General features: G+C 42.4%; 1 protein-coding gene across 1 annotated transcript; it reads right to left on the bottom strand.

Moving 5' to 3' along the window:
• Positions 1-2,674: 2,674 nt before the first annotated feature.
• LOC121859320 (proline-rich protein HaeIII subfamily 1-like) lies at positions 2,675-12,758 on the bottom strand. The gene is made up of 2 exons (XM_042356115.1): positions 12,392-12,758; positions 2,675-2,970 (listed from the first exon to the last, which is right to left on the bottom strand). The coding sequence occupies exons 1-2, from the start codon at positions 12,756-12,758 to the stop codon at positions 2,675-2,677; spliced, it is 663 nt and encodes a 220-aa protein (XP_042212049.1).
• Between the last annotated feature and the right edge of the window lie 4,538 nt (positions 12,759-17,296).

Consider the following 17,296-nt stretch of genomic DNA (forward strand, 5'->3'; position numbering starts at 1 on the left):
ATATAGTCGGGACGGGGATAATCGCCCTGACAATGTCGAGGAAGTGACATACGCAGACAGTGTCAAGGGCAGTGACACTCACCCTGGTAGGCAGTTGTGGGAGGCACAAAAGCAACACAGTACAGGACGCATTAATTAACGCTCCACAAACTTCTCTTAACACACAGACTCGTGGTGCTCGCGGCTCCAGAGTAAATAATCTACTGATTTGCTCTCGAGAGGCGAATAAACGTGTCGTCACCCTCCCAGTCCTGCAGCTTAATATGAGGTGCTGGCAAATTATACGAGAGAGGAGACGCAGTATTAGTTTCTGGCGTGAAGGCTCCTGTAAGATCTCTGGCTGACGTGAGTGTAACAATACAACTCGATAATAATATAAAAATACTATATAAAGATTTTACATAACAGAAAAAATAAAAGTTCAATAATTTTTTCTAAGATGATTAGAAAAAAAATATTACAGCGCATAATTTATAATACTCGAAAAATGTTAAAATTAGTCAAATGAAAAGAAGTCAACAATACAAAGATATCCTACACTTGTTCTCTGTCCCAGCCATTGATTATTGGTCGCAGGTTTTAATTACAGAAAGCCACTCGCGACTTTGTCAGGCACATATATCACAAAACCATACTGGAACAACCAAACTGGAACACAAAACCATGCTGTGACCGAAGGAGCTGTGACCGAGGGAGGGAGCTGGGACCAAGAGAGGGAGCTGTGACCGAGTGAGGGAGCTGGGACCAAGAGAGGGAGCTGTGACCTAGGGAGGGAGCTATGACCGAGGGAGGGAGCTGGGACCAAGAGAGGGAGCTGTGACCGAGTGAGGGAGCTGGGACCAAGAGAGGGAGCTGTGACCTAGGGAGGGAGCTATGACCGAGGGAGGGAGCTGGGACCTAGGAGGGAGCTGCGACCAAGAGAGGGAGCTGTGACCAAGAGAGGAGCTGTGACTGCGGGAGGGAGCTGGGACCAAGAGAGGGAGCTGTGACCGAGTGAGGGAGCTGGGACCAAGAGAGGGAGCTGTGACCTAGGGAGGGAGCTATGACCGAGGGAGGGAGCTGGGACCAAGAGAGGGAGCTGTGACCGAGTGAGGGAGCTGGGACCAAGAGAGGGAGCTGGACCAAGAGAGGGAGCTGTGACCTAGGGAGGGAGCTGGGACCAAGAGAGGGAGCTGTGACCTAGGGAGGGAGCTGGGACCAAGAGAGGGAGCTGTGACCGAGGGAGGGAGCTGTGACCAAGAGAGGGAGCTGTGACCGAGGGAGGGAGCTGTGACCGAGGGAGGGAGCTGTGACCTAGGGAGGGAGCTATGACCGAGGGAGGGAGCTATGACCGAGGGAGGGAGCTGTGACCGTGATTGTCAGTAGTTTGTAAAGGACGGGGAGGAGGGAGGTTAGGTTAGTGAAGTCTTGTATTAATCTAATGCCTTTATTGTTATTATGAGCTGAAATAAAGTGTATGAAAAATATATAAGCAAAAACGGTGTAAAATATTGCTAAAAAAAATCTGCCCATCTACCTCTTGACGTACTAGCAGGCAGCAGGAAGCGAGGCGATACATTTTAAAAGTGTGATGTGAAAATTGAAGGTGAGGTATGACAAGAGTAGAGCTGGATGACTGAGGAGGAGGAGGAAGACGAAGTTCACTCAGTCATGTTAAGGCAGGAAGGGGAAATAAGTGGAACTGTTTTCTTTGATTATTTTTGAATTAGTTATAGGTCCACTGTTGTCTGGGGAAACAAGAGGCTGGGGAAATATCTTACTATATGATTATTCTCTTATCACTCTCTAAGGAAAAACATTTAATACCTATAAAACCGGAACTGGAAAAGCCATAGGTCGGAAAAAATCCTTTTATAAATATACTCACATCATTCTATATAAAAAAAACCACTGCTTTAAATATTTATAAAAACAAAAACTAATAAATAATGATCGTTTACGAGAGCTATGAACCTGCAAAGACTATCTGTAAAAAACTTAAAAAAACAATAATATATATCAAATTTGTCTACCCGGAACAAGACAGTCACACAAACACCCATTATCTCTCTCATACAATCAGAAAACATTAACATGGCACCGAGTGTTCTAATCTCCTCATTGTATCTTGAACGAATAAACTTCTTTGACACTTTAATTTCCAGAACATATGACGAGCGTTTTACCCGGCCATGTGAGCATTTTGAGCGTTTTACCCAGCCATGTGAGCATTTTGAGCGTTTTACCCAGCCATGTGAGCATTTTGAGCGTTTTACCCGGCCATGTGAGCATTTTGAGCGTTTTACCCGGCCATGTGAGCATTTTGAGCGTTTTACCCGGCCATGTGAGCATTTGAGCGTTTACCCCGGCTATGTGAGCATTTGGAGAGTTTTACCTGTGCCATGTGAGCATTTGAGCGTTTTACCCAGCCACATGAGTTATTTTGGAGCATTTCCACCCAGCCATGTGGAGTATTTGAGCTGTTTTACCCAGCCATGTGAGCATTTGAGCATTTTACCCAGTTATGTGAGCATTTTGAGCGTTTTACCCGGGCCATGTGAGCATTACTGAGGCAGCAGGGACAGACGGCAGTCAAAATGAAAAAAATGCCTTCGCACATCTGATTAATTTTGAGCCACATACATATACGCGGGTCTGGGTTGTGGGCTGTTGGTCTGGGTTGTGGGCTGTTGGTCTAGTTGCCAGGGGCTGTTGGTCTGGGTTGTGGGCTGTTGGTCTGGGCTGGGGCTGCTGGTCTGGGGTTGTGGCTGTTGGTCTGGGGTTGTGGCTGCTGGTCTGGCTGTGGGCTGTTGGCCTGGGTTGTGGGGCTGTTGGTCTGGGTTGTGGGCTGTTGGTCTGGGCTGTGGGCTGTTGGTCTGGAGTTGTGGGCTGTTGGCCCTGGGCCAGTGGACTGCTGGTCTGCCAGGGGCTGCTGGTCTGGGTTGTGGCTGTTGGTCTGGGTTGTGGGGCTGCGTTGGTCTGGGTTGTGGGCTGTTGGTCTGGGTTGTGGGCTGTTGGTCTGGGTTGTGGAGGGGGGAGGGGGAGGGGCTGCCACTGCCTCTCTCAGCTCACCTCACCTCAGCTCAGCTCACCTAACTTAACCTAACCTGAGTGAAATGACTGATTATATTACTTGGCCATAACATATATACAACACAGTGTTTGCTATACTATCATCATGAATCTCGTCCCCAGTATGTTTTCAAGTTTTATTGAAGTCGAGATGTTGAAAGCTGCAGGAAATTGTATTATTTACTTAGCGGCCAAAATCAACATTCCTGAATCGTTTTGGAAATATGATCTGGACTTTGTTAGTTAGTTCTTTCTCTCATGGCTTAGGATATTTGTGTAGAAAAGACATTATATACAGGATCTTTTATTTAGTCTTGTACAGTCACTCAATAAACTCTCTTTATAAAGTTGTGTTGCATGATTCACGTCGACAAAATACACATTACTGAGTTCGTGTAAGACTTATGGAAAACTTGTAAGAATTTGGCTGTGTTGCCGATCATAAATTATCTTCTTACAAGACTGTTTCTGACTTGCCTCGAGGAACTGTTTCTCTGATTGGGAAACTGAATTAATAACAGAACCTAAAAGTTTATTTGCAAGTCTAACAAACTGTCATTCCTCGGATAATTTCTCGTCTATGAAAAAAAAAAAAATATATAAGATTTTGACTTATCACGACCCAGAGAAGGAGGATATAATTTTAACTTGTGTTGCTGTGTTTATGTTAGAGATTTTTGTGTTTCCTGGTCCGGGTAAAATGGCGTGGAAATATTTCATGTAATATTATTATTTGTTTTTACTAGACAAGGAAATGATTATTGCTGAATCCCAAGAGCGACAAGTAATTATGTTGTTTGATAAATGACGCCCAGGACACACTGTATGTTACCGATGTGATTACTGCCACACTCATGAAGTAGTGTGCGTGTGCGTCCGTGTATGTATGTATGTATGTATGTATGTATATATGTATGTATGTATGTATGTATGTATATATCTGTGTGCGTATTTATGTGTTACCAAGTCAAATCCTGACCATAATTCGTGTCTACTATTGTTAATGAACTAGACGAGCGTTAACTACAAGATCTGCCGTTTTCTCCACTACTTCGTCACACACTACAACGCTGCGTTACACACCCCGGCCTTACCTTCTTGTGCTGCTGTGACCTTACCAGAACATTTTATTTCCTCCTCAGCTTCAAGGTGCAATTGTTTTCCCCTTAGTACCCTCGGGGGAAATTTCTTCTGCCCCAAAATTCTTCCAGCTGATGTTATACGCTTTAATTCTCTTCATATCGTTCTTCTCCCCCCCCTTCCCCCTCCTCACCGTAGAAAGTACTCCAAGCGCCTCTCATTTCTTTTTGAATTTGTCTCTCTGTTTCTCTCCTTCACTGTCCTCTTTATACACACACACACACACACACACACAGATTCTCTATACACACACACACCAGATACTACACTGCACTCGCCTCGTGAGCCACCAGTCTTCTCCCACAAGCCATCGGTGAGGCTCTGGGTACGCTTTTCAGCAAGACCACCCACACCTGCACCTAACCTCCCGGCCCTCGTAAATCTCCACACATCTCACCTGGCCTCTCTCTCTCTCTCTCTCGCGTTTTCGAGCTCTCTCTCATTGATTTTCTTTCTCTTTCTCCACGCTCTCTCTTTCTCTCTGTTCACCTTTCTTTCCGTCTCTGAGCGTCTAGTATTTGTGAGCGCGATTTTCTCTATGTTTTTACACACACACACACACTTGATATAATGGTTGCCCCTCGCGTTAGCCGGCCCTAGAGCCACCTTGGAGTGAATTTGGTTAAGGTGTAGAAGCTGTCGCCAACACAACAACGACACCCTGAACTAACGAGTTGTATGACCCAGTGTCAAGGAATAATTCGAGAAGACCGGGCAACTCGCCAACTGCACTGGCTAACCACTCACTGTTCTGGAATAAAATTTACAGATCGATAAACATCCAGGTTTCCAATTCCTGCAGGACAGACAGAGGCAAATAACATAGAGAAACTTGTCCTTAGTTTTACCCTTCCCGAGGCTACTGGTGTGTGGGGTGACCTGATGAACTGATGAACTGTACACATTACTCCACCAACAACATTACTCCACCACCAACATTACTCCACCACCAACATTACTCGACCACCAACATTACTCCACCACCAACATTACTCCACCACCAACATCACTCCACCCCCAACATTAACACTCCCTCCTCCTCTACCATAATAACAAGTGACTGCTGGCTGCTACACTCGCTGCTGACCGGGTCGCTGTTATACTGGAGAGTCGCGCCTCGCCATGGTGACGGTAGTTATTAAGCCGATTTAATATTATTGTCCTGGTACATATATGGCGGATCACCCACACACATTTATATATGTCATACTCACATATACCAAGCTCTCAACACGCCAGGAACGTACACCAGTTGTGACGGCCATAAAGAGCTGTACGACATTTTTACTCAGCCTACTGGCATCAAAAAGCGGCCTTATTACCGAAGTGAGCACAACTTTATTGTCAGGCGTACGACCTAGTGCTAAGTAACGTCAGTCGCAATAATGTAATTGAACATTACTTAAATAATATTTACAACTATAATAATAATATTAATAACAATAATAATAATAACAATAATAATAATAATAATAATAATAATAATACTACTAATAATAGTAATAATAATAATAATAATAATAATAATAATAATAATGGTTGTCCGGGCCCAAGGGCCACCTAGGCGTGAATTTGTTTAAGGTGTAGAAGCTGTCGCCAACACAACAACCACACCCTAAGTTTCATGACCCAGTGTCAAGGAATAGTCCGAGAAGACCGGACAATTCGCCAACTGCATTGGCTAACCATTACCCCGGAACACGATCCGCAAATCGACTACATCCAGGTCCCCAATTACTGCTGGGTAGACAGAGGCAAATGGTGTCAAGAAACTTGTCCATAGTTTCACCCTGCCCGGGGATCGAACCCGGGTCCGCTCGCTTGCGAGGCGAGCATGCTGACCATTACACCATTACACCACAGGTCGCTGAGGAATAACACACAGACACACACACACACACATTTCTCAGCCTTGTTTCTCATAGCATCACTGTTAAGTATAGTATACATCAGTATAATTTGAGCTAGGTACACCTCTCCTTACACTGTATTACTGATGTAGGTTTCGATAACTTTTTCTCGGTCTCGGAACATCCATGGTCTCGGATTTTTGTTCAAGAACTTTCGAGGCCACACGTTTATTATTGGGGTTCAGGTTCTGTTGAGAAGGAGTCAATTAATTAAGTTTGGGTTCAGGTAGGGAGAGATGCCTAACACCAGGTCACCAAGTGACTACCTGCACCAGGTCACCAAGTGACTACCTGGACCAGGTCACCAAGTGACCACCTGCACCAGGTCACCAAGTGACTACCTGCACCAGGTCACCAAGTGACTACCTGCACCAGGTCACCAAGTGACTACCTGCACCAGGTCACCAAGTGACTACCTGCACCAGGTCACCAAGTGACTACCTGCACCAGGTCACCAAGTGACTACCTGCACCAGGTCACCAAGTCACCACCTGGACCAGGTCACCAAGTGACTACCTGCACCAGGTCACCAAGTCACCACCTGCACCAGGTCACCAAGTCACTACCTGGACCAAGCAAAAGTTTATCATAAAGAGGTAGTTCCTGGTGGCGGTCACTAAGGCACTGAACAATGTGACTGCCTACCTCTAGTGCCTGCCTCTAGGGCCTCTCGTGCTTCTAGTGCCTCTCGTACCTCTCGTGCTTCTAGTGCCTCTCGTGCCTCTCGTGCTCTCGTGCCTCTCGTACCTCTCGTGTGTTCAGCCGCGGAGATGGTCCATAAACGTTAAGATCACTACTGGTCTCAGTGTTCTCGACTACATCATCACACTGTGTTGTGTCTCACTACAGGGTTCACATGTACTCACATGTTAGCATAGTCTACACAATACACGTTAGTATATCCCAGCCTATCCAACATATTTAACTACACCTCCACCTGCCTAACTTCTAACTACACCTCCCCTCACCCAACACACTCGGCGGTACACTCAGCGTTAAGTACAGTACATCCCGCCCTGAGAGCACCACCTGGCCACGCTAGGTCTCAGGTGCCCTCTTGAAGGATTATGTTCTGGGATTTGCCCGTTTTTCTCTAAGAAGTTTCTGATCCTCTTTTATAACTCTAATCTTTTTTCTTGCACGATGCTCTTCCCCCTTCCTTCCTCTCCCCCTTCCCTCTTCACCCCGTCCCTTCTTCTTCTCTTTTTCCTCTTTCTCCTCCCCTCCCTCCTTCAAACTTGACTCTTCAAGAACCATTACACGGTTTTTGTGTGTGAGTTGCGCCGGTATTTTTTAGTTCTCTGTTGGCTTCTAATTTTCAAGGTCACGAAGTTGAATCTCTATAAGGGTGGTTAGGCAATGGTTCACTCAGAAGGGAGAGAGAGAGAGAGAGAGAGAGAGATAAAACCCACTTCTTGTCTCACGTGCTTCATGTCTCTAGTTACGGTGGATTGCCTCCCTCCCTGACCACTGAGGAAACAAAGTAACCACAAGTATCAGACCAGCTCCTCTGACCTTACCACCCCTTCAACACCTTCCTCCGTCCCATTCTTTTTGATCCTATATAATATTTCAGCTCCCTCACCGCTTCTTCTGCTCTGTCAAATCTTCTTACACGGCTCATACACCTTTTTTTTATACGCTGTCTACCCTTTCCTACCAGGCCCTTACCTCCGTCTCTCATCCCACCTGTTCCTTTTTTCCTCATTCTGAAATTTCCTCCCTCTGTGTTCTCACCATTATTCTGATTCCGAGTGTCTTGTTGAACGGCGACTTTTCTTAGTCTTTTGTTTCTTAGTCTCGGGGGAACATGAAGGTGAGAACGTGGCTTTGTGTCGGTGAGGAGAGAACTTATGAACACATCTTTAAGACATTGTCAGGTTTTGGAGTGAAATTGCTCTTTGTTCAGCTCATTAGTAAGCAGTTTTCGTTATTATTATTATATTTATTGTACTGTTGGGCTCCTCTACACACCATCGTGGTCTAGAGGTGAGAAAATGTGCCCAAGTTGAGAGGGAAATAGCGGGGTGAAAATTGCCGGTCTTTGAAGATTTTACGAGATTCTTTTCCAAGTCGGTGTATTACACAACTTGTCAGTTCTCACCAGTGTGGAGCCGTGAGCCAGTGAGAAACTCAGGCAATAAAGAAAAGTTTTGTGTCGCAGCTGTAGGTGTGAGAGGGGGAGGAGGAGGAAAGGTAGGGAGGTGAGGGAGGCATTAAAGGGTGTGGGAATGTGGGATAGGGTGCATGGAAGGGAGAGGGTAGGATAGGGTAAAGGTTGGGGAGAGGTAGGAGATATGAGACTGGTAGCAGTAAGTTAAGAGGAAAAAGGTAAATATGGTGAGAAGGAGAGCAGGCAGCCACGCCACCTTATTGCAGGTATCGCTGGCATCACGGTCTTAAGCACAGTGACGGAACGATTGTGTCACAGGCCAGAGGTATTAAGTTTCCGGCGTAGAACATTATGGCGTAGTGTAGTGTGCTGACTTGTGTTACCAACTGTGCCAGAGTAAAAATGTGTACAGTTAACCCGTTGCATGTGTGGGGGGGCAGATACTTGTTAACTATTGTTTTTAGTGAAAATAATTTGGTTCCCAAAGTTTTATTAACAAAGTTTATAACACCTCAATTTACATAATGATCAGTGCCTTATTATCACCGCAACATACAGTATAACAACTACACACGTGTTCCCTTAAACGTGGCCCGCATGTGCATCGTTTCCGGAAAGGTGACACTCAGGGTTTAATTCCCAGTTGTGCAGCTGCGTGGGCTGCGAAGTGCTCACCTGAGGCACAGGTGCATAATTAATGACTCTCCCCTCCGACACGCTACACTTACCTGTGTGAGGCGTCCCTCAGGTATTCCCCTGCCATCACCTCACCACCATCACAACTAGGCCACACATTCACCTATAATCCCACGACAACATTAACCACTCAGCCTCCCTCAACAACTTGTTTTACCTTCGCAGATTTTTCACGTTTGAAAACCCACTAAAAAAATCTTATCGCATTATTTAATATCAAATACCAGGAAATAATCCAGAAATTCCGATGTAATAATGTACGTAAAGACTGTTTTTGAATGTCTGTCAAGGCCTTGTCTCGGAGGCACTACACACACACACACACACACGCACTTCAACTGATTTGAAACTGAAATCACAAAATAGATTGAAAGCAAACACGACCTCCCGACCCGTGGCTAGAGAAAGCTTTTACTTCACCTCAATTCACCGCTGAGCTCTGGAATTCGCTCGAGTCACCTGCTTTCAGTGTGTGTGTGTGTGTGTGTGTGTGTGTGTGTGTGTGTGTGTGTGTGTGTGTGTGTGTGTGTGTGACAGTGCATGCGTATATACTTAAATTTTATTTGTAAATTAATAAAAACACCACAGTTTACAGGAAACCTCTATTTAACGGACTATATGGAGAGAGAATTCCATTATGTCAAGGGTTCATTGGGTGTAAAACCTCCATCTAGCGAAGTGCATATTTTATATATATATATATATATATATATATATATATATATATATATATATATATATATATATATATATATGAAAGTGTGTTATCTCGAGGTTTCATTAGTTGTGAAACCTCCCATCTAACGGACTATATGGAGATGAAAGTCCATTATATGGAGGTTTCACTGTACATCTTTCTATATAATAATAACAATACTGAGAAATTAGCGAAGAAGACACAAAGGTTCATCAAGTAAAGGCTTATGTTATCCGGGTTCACAAAGGTTCATACGATGTCTGTTCCTGGTAGATAAGAAAACACTAAATTGGTTCAGTTACAAATATTATGTTAAAATGATGTGTTAATATTCTGATCACTAAACTCAGATCTACATTAGTCAGGTTGGTGGCCATTTTCTGCACTTTGTTTGAACATGTGACTATAACCCATTAAACTAATTAGGAGACAATATCAATATATACTTTACAGTCACCCAAAGAACTATCTGTACTTGGGGTGATCGATGAATTCCAGAATGAACACTATGAATCCTGTTGTCTCGGTAGGGTTGTCAAAATCCTTCGTTCATTCTGTCATATTTTTTCAACACAATTTTGTAAAGATAGTTTTTTGATTGACTGTACATATCTATTCCAAACTATCTAACTGGTGCTAACTGACCGTTTACAGTTAACTTACAATTTCTGATATTTTCAATGGTACTTTTGGGCGTCAATTATGTGTTTTAACTAAGATCAAACAGTTAGGTATATTTTTAACATCTTCTTCAGTTACGGTAAAGGTTCATTCTATAAACGTTTGTGTCTGTGAGGTGGACGGGGGAGGATGTGAATAGTTTACGATACAAAGGAATTGGTTTAGAATGACAGCTCGAGGGATTCACAGCTCACGGGAAAAAATACAGAACTGACCGAATGTAGTGAATTGACAGAGACTGGAGGTGATAGGCAAAAAATAAAACTGAGAGAGAGAATACAAAGTGAAAGAGAATACAGAACTGTGAGAGAGAATAGAGAATAACACTACCACCAATACTACCATCATTACAAACAACAACAACATTATCAAGAACAAGTTGTATTATACCAAAAAATATCACAAGTAAAATAACATTAATTTTATCCTCATAATTAACATGATATAAATTATCTCGACACATATGGTCAAGTGTTCCTGCCAGCATCACGCCCAACCAGGCAAATAGCCACATTGTACATTAAGCGAAGGGCACTAAGCGAAGGGCACTAAGCGAAGGGCACTAAACGAAGGGCACTAAGCGAAGGGCACTAACGAGAGGCTGAAGGGCACTAAGCGAAGGGCACTAAGCGAAGGGCACTAAACGAAGGGCACTAAGCGAAGGGCACTAAGCGAAGGGCACTAACGGGAGGGACTTTGCGAAGGGTAATCTCTCACATACCTTCCAGGGCAGTAAAGGAACAGTGAGGAGGAGGGAGGGGGGTGGACGTGCTACGGATAGTTACTTGCAGGGAAGTCACACCAACAAGTATCTCTCCCTCGCCATGTTACTTAGTTTATTAATAATGTTATATCAGGAATTCTGTTTCTGGGGGAATGTTCGCCTTTGGTCTACAACAGTTCGGAGAATGTTAAGATGAAGGGATAACTTGTCCGTATATATATATAATGTGTGTATCTATTTAATGGACACGACTTCATTCCTTATAACAACAACAACAACATTAATAATAATAATAATAATAATAATAATAATTTACACTATATGAAAGAAACAAAATATACGGCTCTTTGTTTTAACCTTGATGATTGTATAATAAACGAGAATATTAATTGATGGTTTTTGTCATAAAGAAATCAACAAAAACAACAGAAGTTACAAAATAAAGTTAACAAAAATAACAGAAGTTACAAAATAAAATCATAACTCTGTAAATAAATCAACCATTGACTTGTACACAACACTCTATAACACCAATAAACTTCTCCTTTATTTCCGTGTTGAAGACTGGATTCATTTTTTTCATATCTCTATAAATATTCGAGTTTCGTTGAGTTGAATCCCTGACTAAGTCGAAATTGAATCTGAAAAAAATATAACCGAATGTTTTCAGTTTTATTTTTGTCTAAACCTGCACAAACTGGTGGTGTGTGTGTGTGTGTGTGTGTGTGTGTGTGTGTGTGTGTGTGTGTGTGTGTGTGTGTGTGTGTGTGTATGTGTGTGTGTGTGTGTCTGTGTGTGTGTGTGTGTGTGTGTGTGTGTGTGTGTGTGTGTGTGTGTGTGTGTGTGTGTGTGTAACTTAGATTCCATCAGGGGATTAAACCTATCTGGTGACCATATTGTTCCCTGATCTGGATTATTGGACAAAATAATGTATAACTCTCTCATTGGTCATGTGATCTTGAGAGCAACAGGGATATAAGTCTTGAATGAGTTAAATTTGACACTAAGTGAATTTAATTATAAGAGTTTAATAAGGTAATATGGACGACAATAGTCACGTTAAATGCTCCTGTGATCTTATTGGTCATTAGGATAATTGAATTACTGTAATATCATTGGTTAAAAATATTGCTTCACGAGTGCTTAATGTTGTTCATGAATCCGGGCTTTGTACCCAGAACCCATCCTAACCCAACCTAACCTAACCCAACCTAACCTAACCTAACCTAACCTAACCTAACCCAACCCAACCTAACCCAACCTAACCCAACCTAACCTAACCAAACCAAAGGAGTGTGGTCGGCGATGAGTTTGGAGAGAATATATTTTGGCCCAGAACATCAGAGTAACTTTGATCAACAAGTACACCGCCTCCAAACCTGCTGGTGGCCCACTCTGAAACTTGCTGGTGGGCCGCCCTGAAATTCGCTGGTGGTCCGCCCTGAGACCTGCTGGTGGGCCGCCCTGAAACTCGCTGGTGGGTCGCCCTGAGACCTGCTGGTGGGCCGCTCTGAAACTCGCTGGTGGGCCGCCCTGAAACTCGCTGATGAGCCGCCCTGAAACCTGCTGGTGGGCTGCCCTGAAACTTGCTGGTGGGCCACCCTGAAACCTGCTGGTGCCCTGAAACTTGCTGGTGGCCCTGAAACTTGCACGGTGCCTTCCCCGAGATTTCACAGGTTGCCCCAGGTCGCCCTGAAACCACAGGCTGCCCTGAAATTTGCTGGTGGGCTGCCCTGAAATCTGCATGGTGGCTCTGACCCCACAGTAAGTTCTGAAACTCGCCAGGCTGCCCTGAAACTCGCTGGTGGGCTGCCATGAAACTCGCTGATGGACCGCCCTGAAACCTGCTGGTGGGCCGCCCTGAAACTCGCTGGTGGGCAAATCATTCGCTGGTTAAGTTTCTGTTTGAGTTTATGATCACATTTTATACACTGAGAAAATATTTAATTTACGGTGAATGTGTTTGTTGTCGTCATCTGATCTATTCTCCTCTCTCACTGTGTTCGCCTCTATATATATCTACCTGTCTACCTGTCGACCTACCTTTCTATCACCTTTCAATGCATCTCTTTATCTCTAGTAAATACGTCTATGTCCTCCTAACCTTCTATGTCGCTTTCTATTTACAGGAATATCATAATAATAACAATGATAATAACCATAACAATAATAATAACAATAGCAGTAATAACAATAACAACAATATTAATAATAATATGTTAACAGAATAAAAAAAGTAACTAGATATGGAAAGTTTTATCGCAAAATCACAAAAAAAGTAAATAAATAATGTTTTTCATAAATGCTAATCTGTGAAAATAATTTATACAACAGAGTAATAAGAGACATGAATATATAGAGAAAATAACAAAAGAAAACAAAGAATAAATTCCAACCTGTAACTTCCAAACAAATTATTTCACAATAATCTAATTGCATGTAATATTTCCCGTTTATTTCCATGTTGAAAAGCGGATTTTTTTTTGCCATTTCTCTCTCTACAAATACTCGAGTTTGTTGATTTGGGTCCCTAACAAAGTCGAAATTGAATCTAAAAAAATCTGAGCGAATGTTTTCATCTGTGTTTTTGTTTAACGCTTTACAAACTGGCGGGGAATGTCGACCTTCTGGACCCTGGAACTAAAGGCTTATATTCAATGGAAAGTCAGTGTTTTGATGAACTGAAGCTCCACCAATAATGAGCAGCTAGTGGTATTCTCTCTCTCGAGTTTGACAGTTCACTTACATCAAAAAATTAATTAAATTTCTTTCTTAAAATATAAAACCGAATGAAAGTACGAGGAAATATTTTCATTTTTTTTTTTACAAGTTACCGAATGACGAGACGATGTTTACACTAAAGACCCTCGCCTCGCCTTCCTCCCTACTGTAGGTCTTCACGCCTGGGAGAGCTTTGAGGCTACACAATTAATATAGATTTATCCTCAATTATTTTTTTGGGTCAAGTGAAGGATGAGTCAATAAAAAATATATTCAAGTGTTTGTAGATGAATTTTCGTAGTCACTGTAGATTAAAAAAGAAATTAAATCTTGCCAATATAATACTTAATGATGCTAGTCTCGTAGTCATCATTGAGAGGTTAGGTTAGGTTAGGTTTTTGATCACTAATGAGAGGAGAGGAGGAGAGTGGAGAGGAAGAGAGAGGAGAGAAAGACAGGAGAGGAGTGAGGGGGAGGGGTTGAGGAGAAGGGAGAGGACTGTGAGGAGGAGGGAGAGGACTGTGAGGAGGAGAGAGAAGAAGGTAAACGAGAAGAAGAGAGAGAGAGATGAACAAGAGGGAGAGAACAACCACCACCCTCTCTCTATCTTTCGTTAGTTCGTTTCTTCTGAGCTGCTCACTACTGTTTGCTCACTCACAATTTCTTTTAGTTTGTATCCTTCTTCCTCGCCCCCTTCTCCCACTCTCTCTATCTCTCTCTCTTTCTCTCAATTCTCACATTCTTTTCTTCTATTCTTTCTCTGTTCATCTTTCTCTCTGAATTGTATTTATCTCTCTATTCTTTCTTCATTTTGTCTCTCTCCCTCTTTCTCATTTTTCATTTCTCTCTCTATCCCTCCTCTCTGTTTCTCGTTCACATATATCTATTTCCATTTATCACATCTTTATCAAAACACATAAAAAAAAAACTCACCAAACACTAAAAGGAAATGTTTTTTTTTTTTAAGTTACGACAAACAAACACACAAGGAAACAGATCTCGTGTGATATAAAAATAACACCAAGTTCTTTCTAAACACAGATGAACAAAGCCACTGAAAACTCCCACGTCTGAGTTGGGATTATTTCTGCAGCTCTGACTACAGTGTTGGTCAAGATATTTTTTTAATACCTGAAGCTTTTATGTGTGTGTGTCTGTCTGTCTATAACAATATCTATATTCCTGAAATCTATCTGAAATAATATATATATCTTTCAAAGCATCGCTCAGTTTATCTATTTCATCGTTATCATCGTCATTGTCATTATCGTCATCGTCATTGTCATTATCGTCATCGTCGTCAATTGTTATCGTTATTATTATTATTATTATTATTATTAATCGCCATCATCATTGTTATATGAGAGGCGGAGAGGAGAGGAGAAGGATGAGGGACAAGGGTGTGGAGAGAAGGAGATGAAGAGGGAGGAAGGAGGAAGAGGAGGAAGAATGAAAAGGGGGGGGTAAGAGAGGGAGAGAAGATATCAGAAGGTAACCTGACATCGTTCCAGTTCGTCCATTTGTACAGAGAGCAATTCTACTGTCTCCACCACGGCCTGTGAGGCGGGACAGAGACTCAGTAGAAGAAAGGAGATGAAAGAAAAGGATATTGGCTCCAAACATCCCTGGGTGTGGGAAGAGGAATGAGTGGACAGAAATTGAGGGAAGAGGGGAGGGAGAAGGTGGGGGGAGGGGTGAGGTGAGAGGGGGAGGGAAACGGAGAGAGCTGTGGAGGTTAGTGAGACGAATTGCATGATTGAACAGTGTGTATGTGTGTGTGTGTGTTGTGTGTGTGTGGTTGTTGTCAGGAAATTAGAAAGGATATAAAAATGAGATATAAAATATTTATAGGGCTAGAGAGAGAGGAGAGAGAGAGAGAGAGAGAACGTAATACCTTCAAATAAACCCAACTGTTTTTATTGTTCACTCCTAAACACAGCCATAAATCTAATATACACATCAATACACCATTTGTATATATAAATTGTCCTGCCAAGAAAATATTACCCCCACAAGGTATATACTGTGGTACTTTAATTATTAGCCGGGCAGAGGTGATGTCTTGGGGGAGTCACAGAGGCTGCAGGTCTAACAGTTTAATAACGTTATGTGAAGCAGTGACTCCTGTCCTTGTGGTGAAGCTCTTGTCAACCTTCTCGTTTTTGTGTCTAAAGTTTTCTTCCTGTGTTGATTTATCCTTTATAGACTTGTAGGGATTAGACGGACTACATTGTATCATGTTTCTCTCTCGTGTCATAAGTCGGTAATCCTAAAATAGTTGTCAAACGAACACCAGCGGTCATGTTGAGCTGCAGTCTGGTGACATATTATTGCACTTGAAAATGACAAAAGATTAGTTATTTCTGATATATATTTTATCACTTTTTAATTTTTATTCTGTGTTTTTTATTTCATCATTATTTTCATGTCTATCTCGTATCAGTTTCATCTTCCTCTATTTAAAACAAATTATGTTTTCCCTCGGGAGGATTATAAGCCCCTTTGACGTAATAGAGTTACCTTCGCCTCACGTTCAAAATTGGCCAATTCACAATGGGTATTCCCTTTACCCAACTTTTGGTCTGTTAGATTAAATAACACCAGAGGGGGAGGTCAAGTCTCAGAGGGGATTAATGTTGTTCAAATTCTGGACTGAACGCGACTACAGTAGATAGTGTGATTTATACTCTGCCACGCCTTTTATTCTCAGCAAAACTGAGACCAGAAAAATGTTAGGACAGACGAAAGAGGATTTTGCTGTTATTTAGGTTCTGTAATACTGGCGACATCCAAGTTAATCCCAGGATGTAAAATTTTGCTCGGACGGATATTACAGGACACCGAGTGTGTCACGGTACAGTGGATGGTCGTCCCGGTACAGTGGGTGGTCAACATACAGAACTATAAACTCCATAACTTGTATAGTGACACGAGTATAATTTGTATGCACTTGTATGTATATTCAGGTACATGTTGACAGCTGTAAGGGTAACTGTACACTCCGTCCTTACAGGTTGAGTCATCAGACGGTACACGAGTGTTGCCTCTACTACTGGCGGCGGTGTCAGGCATCGACTATACAGGGTCGCTCTCACATTCTGCTCGGAACTAAAAATATGTATTTTTCTGCTTTGCAATTCAAGTTTATAAAAGGGTTGGTGGTCATCTCTAAAAGACCGGGCTCTGTGGATCACATTTTTGTTGTATATTGTTTTGAAATTATTTATTTTTATGTTGGAAAAAAAAAGATGAAAAATTGAGACTGGTAAAAATAAACTGTGACGTGAAGTGTGTTATTGATTTATTGACTTAATATCTATGTCAAGCACACACACACACACACACACACACACACACACACACACACACACACACACAAGTCAGAGGATGTTGTAGTAGTGCATAGTAATGGGAACTTGACTCTATGTGTAATAATGCTGGTAGGATAAAAATGTAACATGTTAGATAATGGTGTGTGTGTGTGTGTGTGTGTGTGTGTTTGTGTGTGTATAACAGTATGCCATATATTACCATGAACGTCAATATCACTGTAAAACTTTTAA

Source organism: Homarus americanus, unplaced genomic scaffold (assembly GCF_018991925.1).
Source record: "Homarus americanus isolate GMGI-L3 unplaced genomic scaffold, GMGI_Hamer_2.0 scaffold36188, whole genome shotgun sequence".
Classification (NCBI taxonomy): Eukaryota; Metazoa; Arthropoda; class Malacostraca; order Decapoda; family Nephropidae; genus Homarus; species Homarus americanus.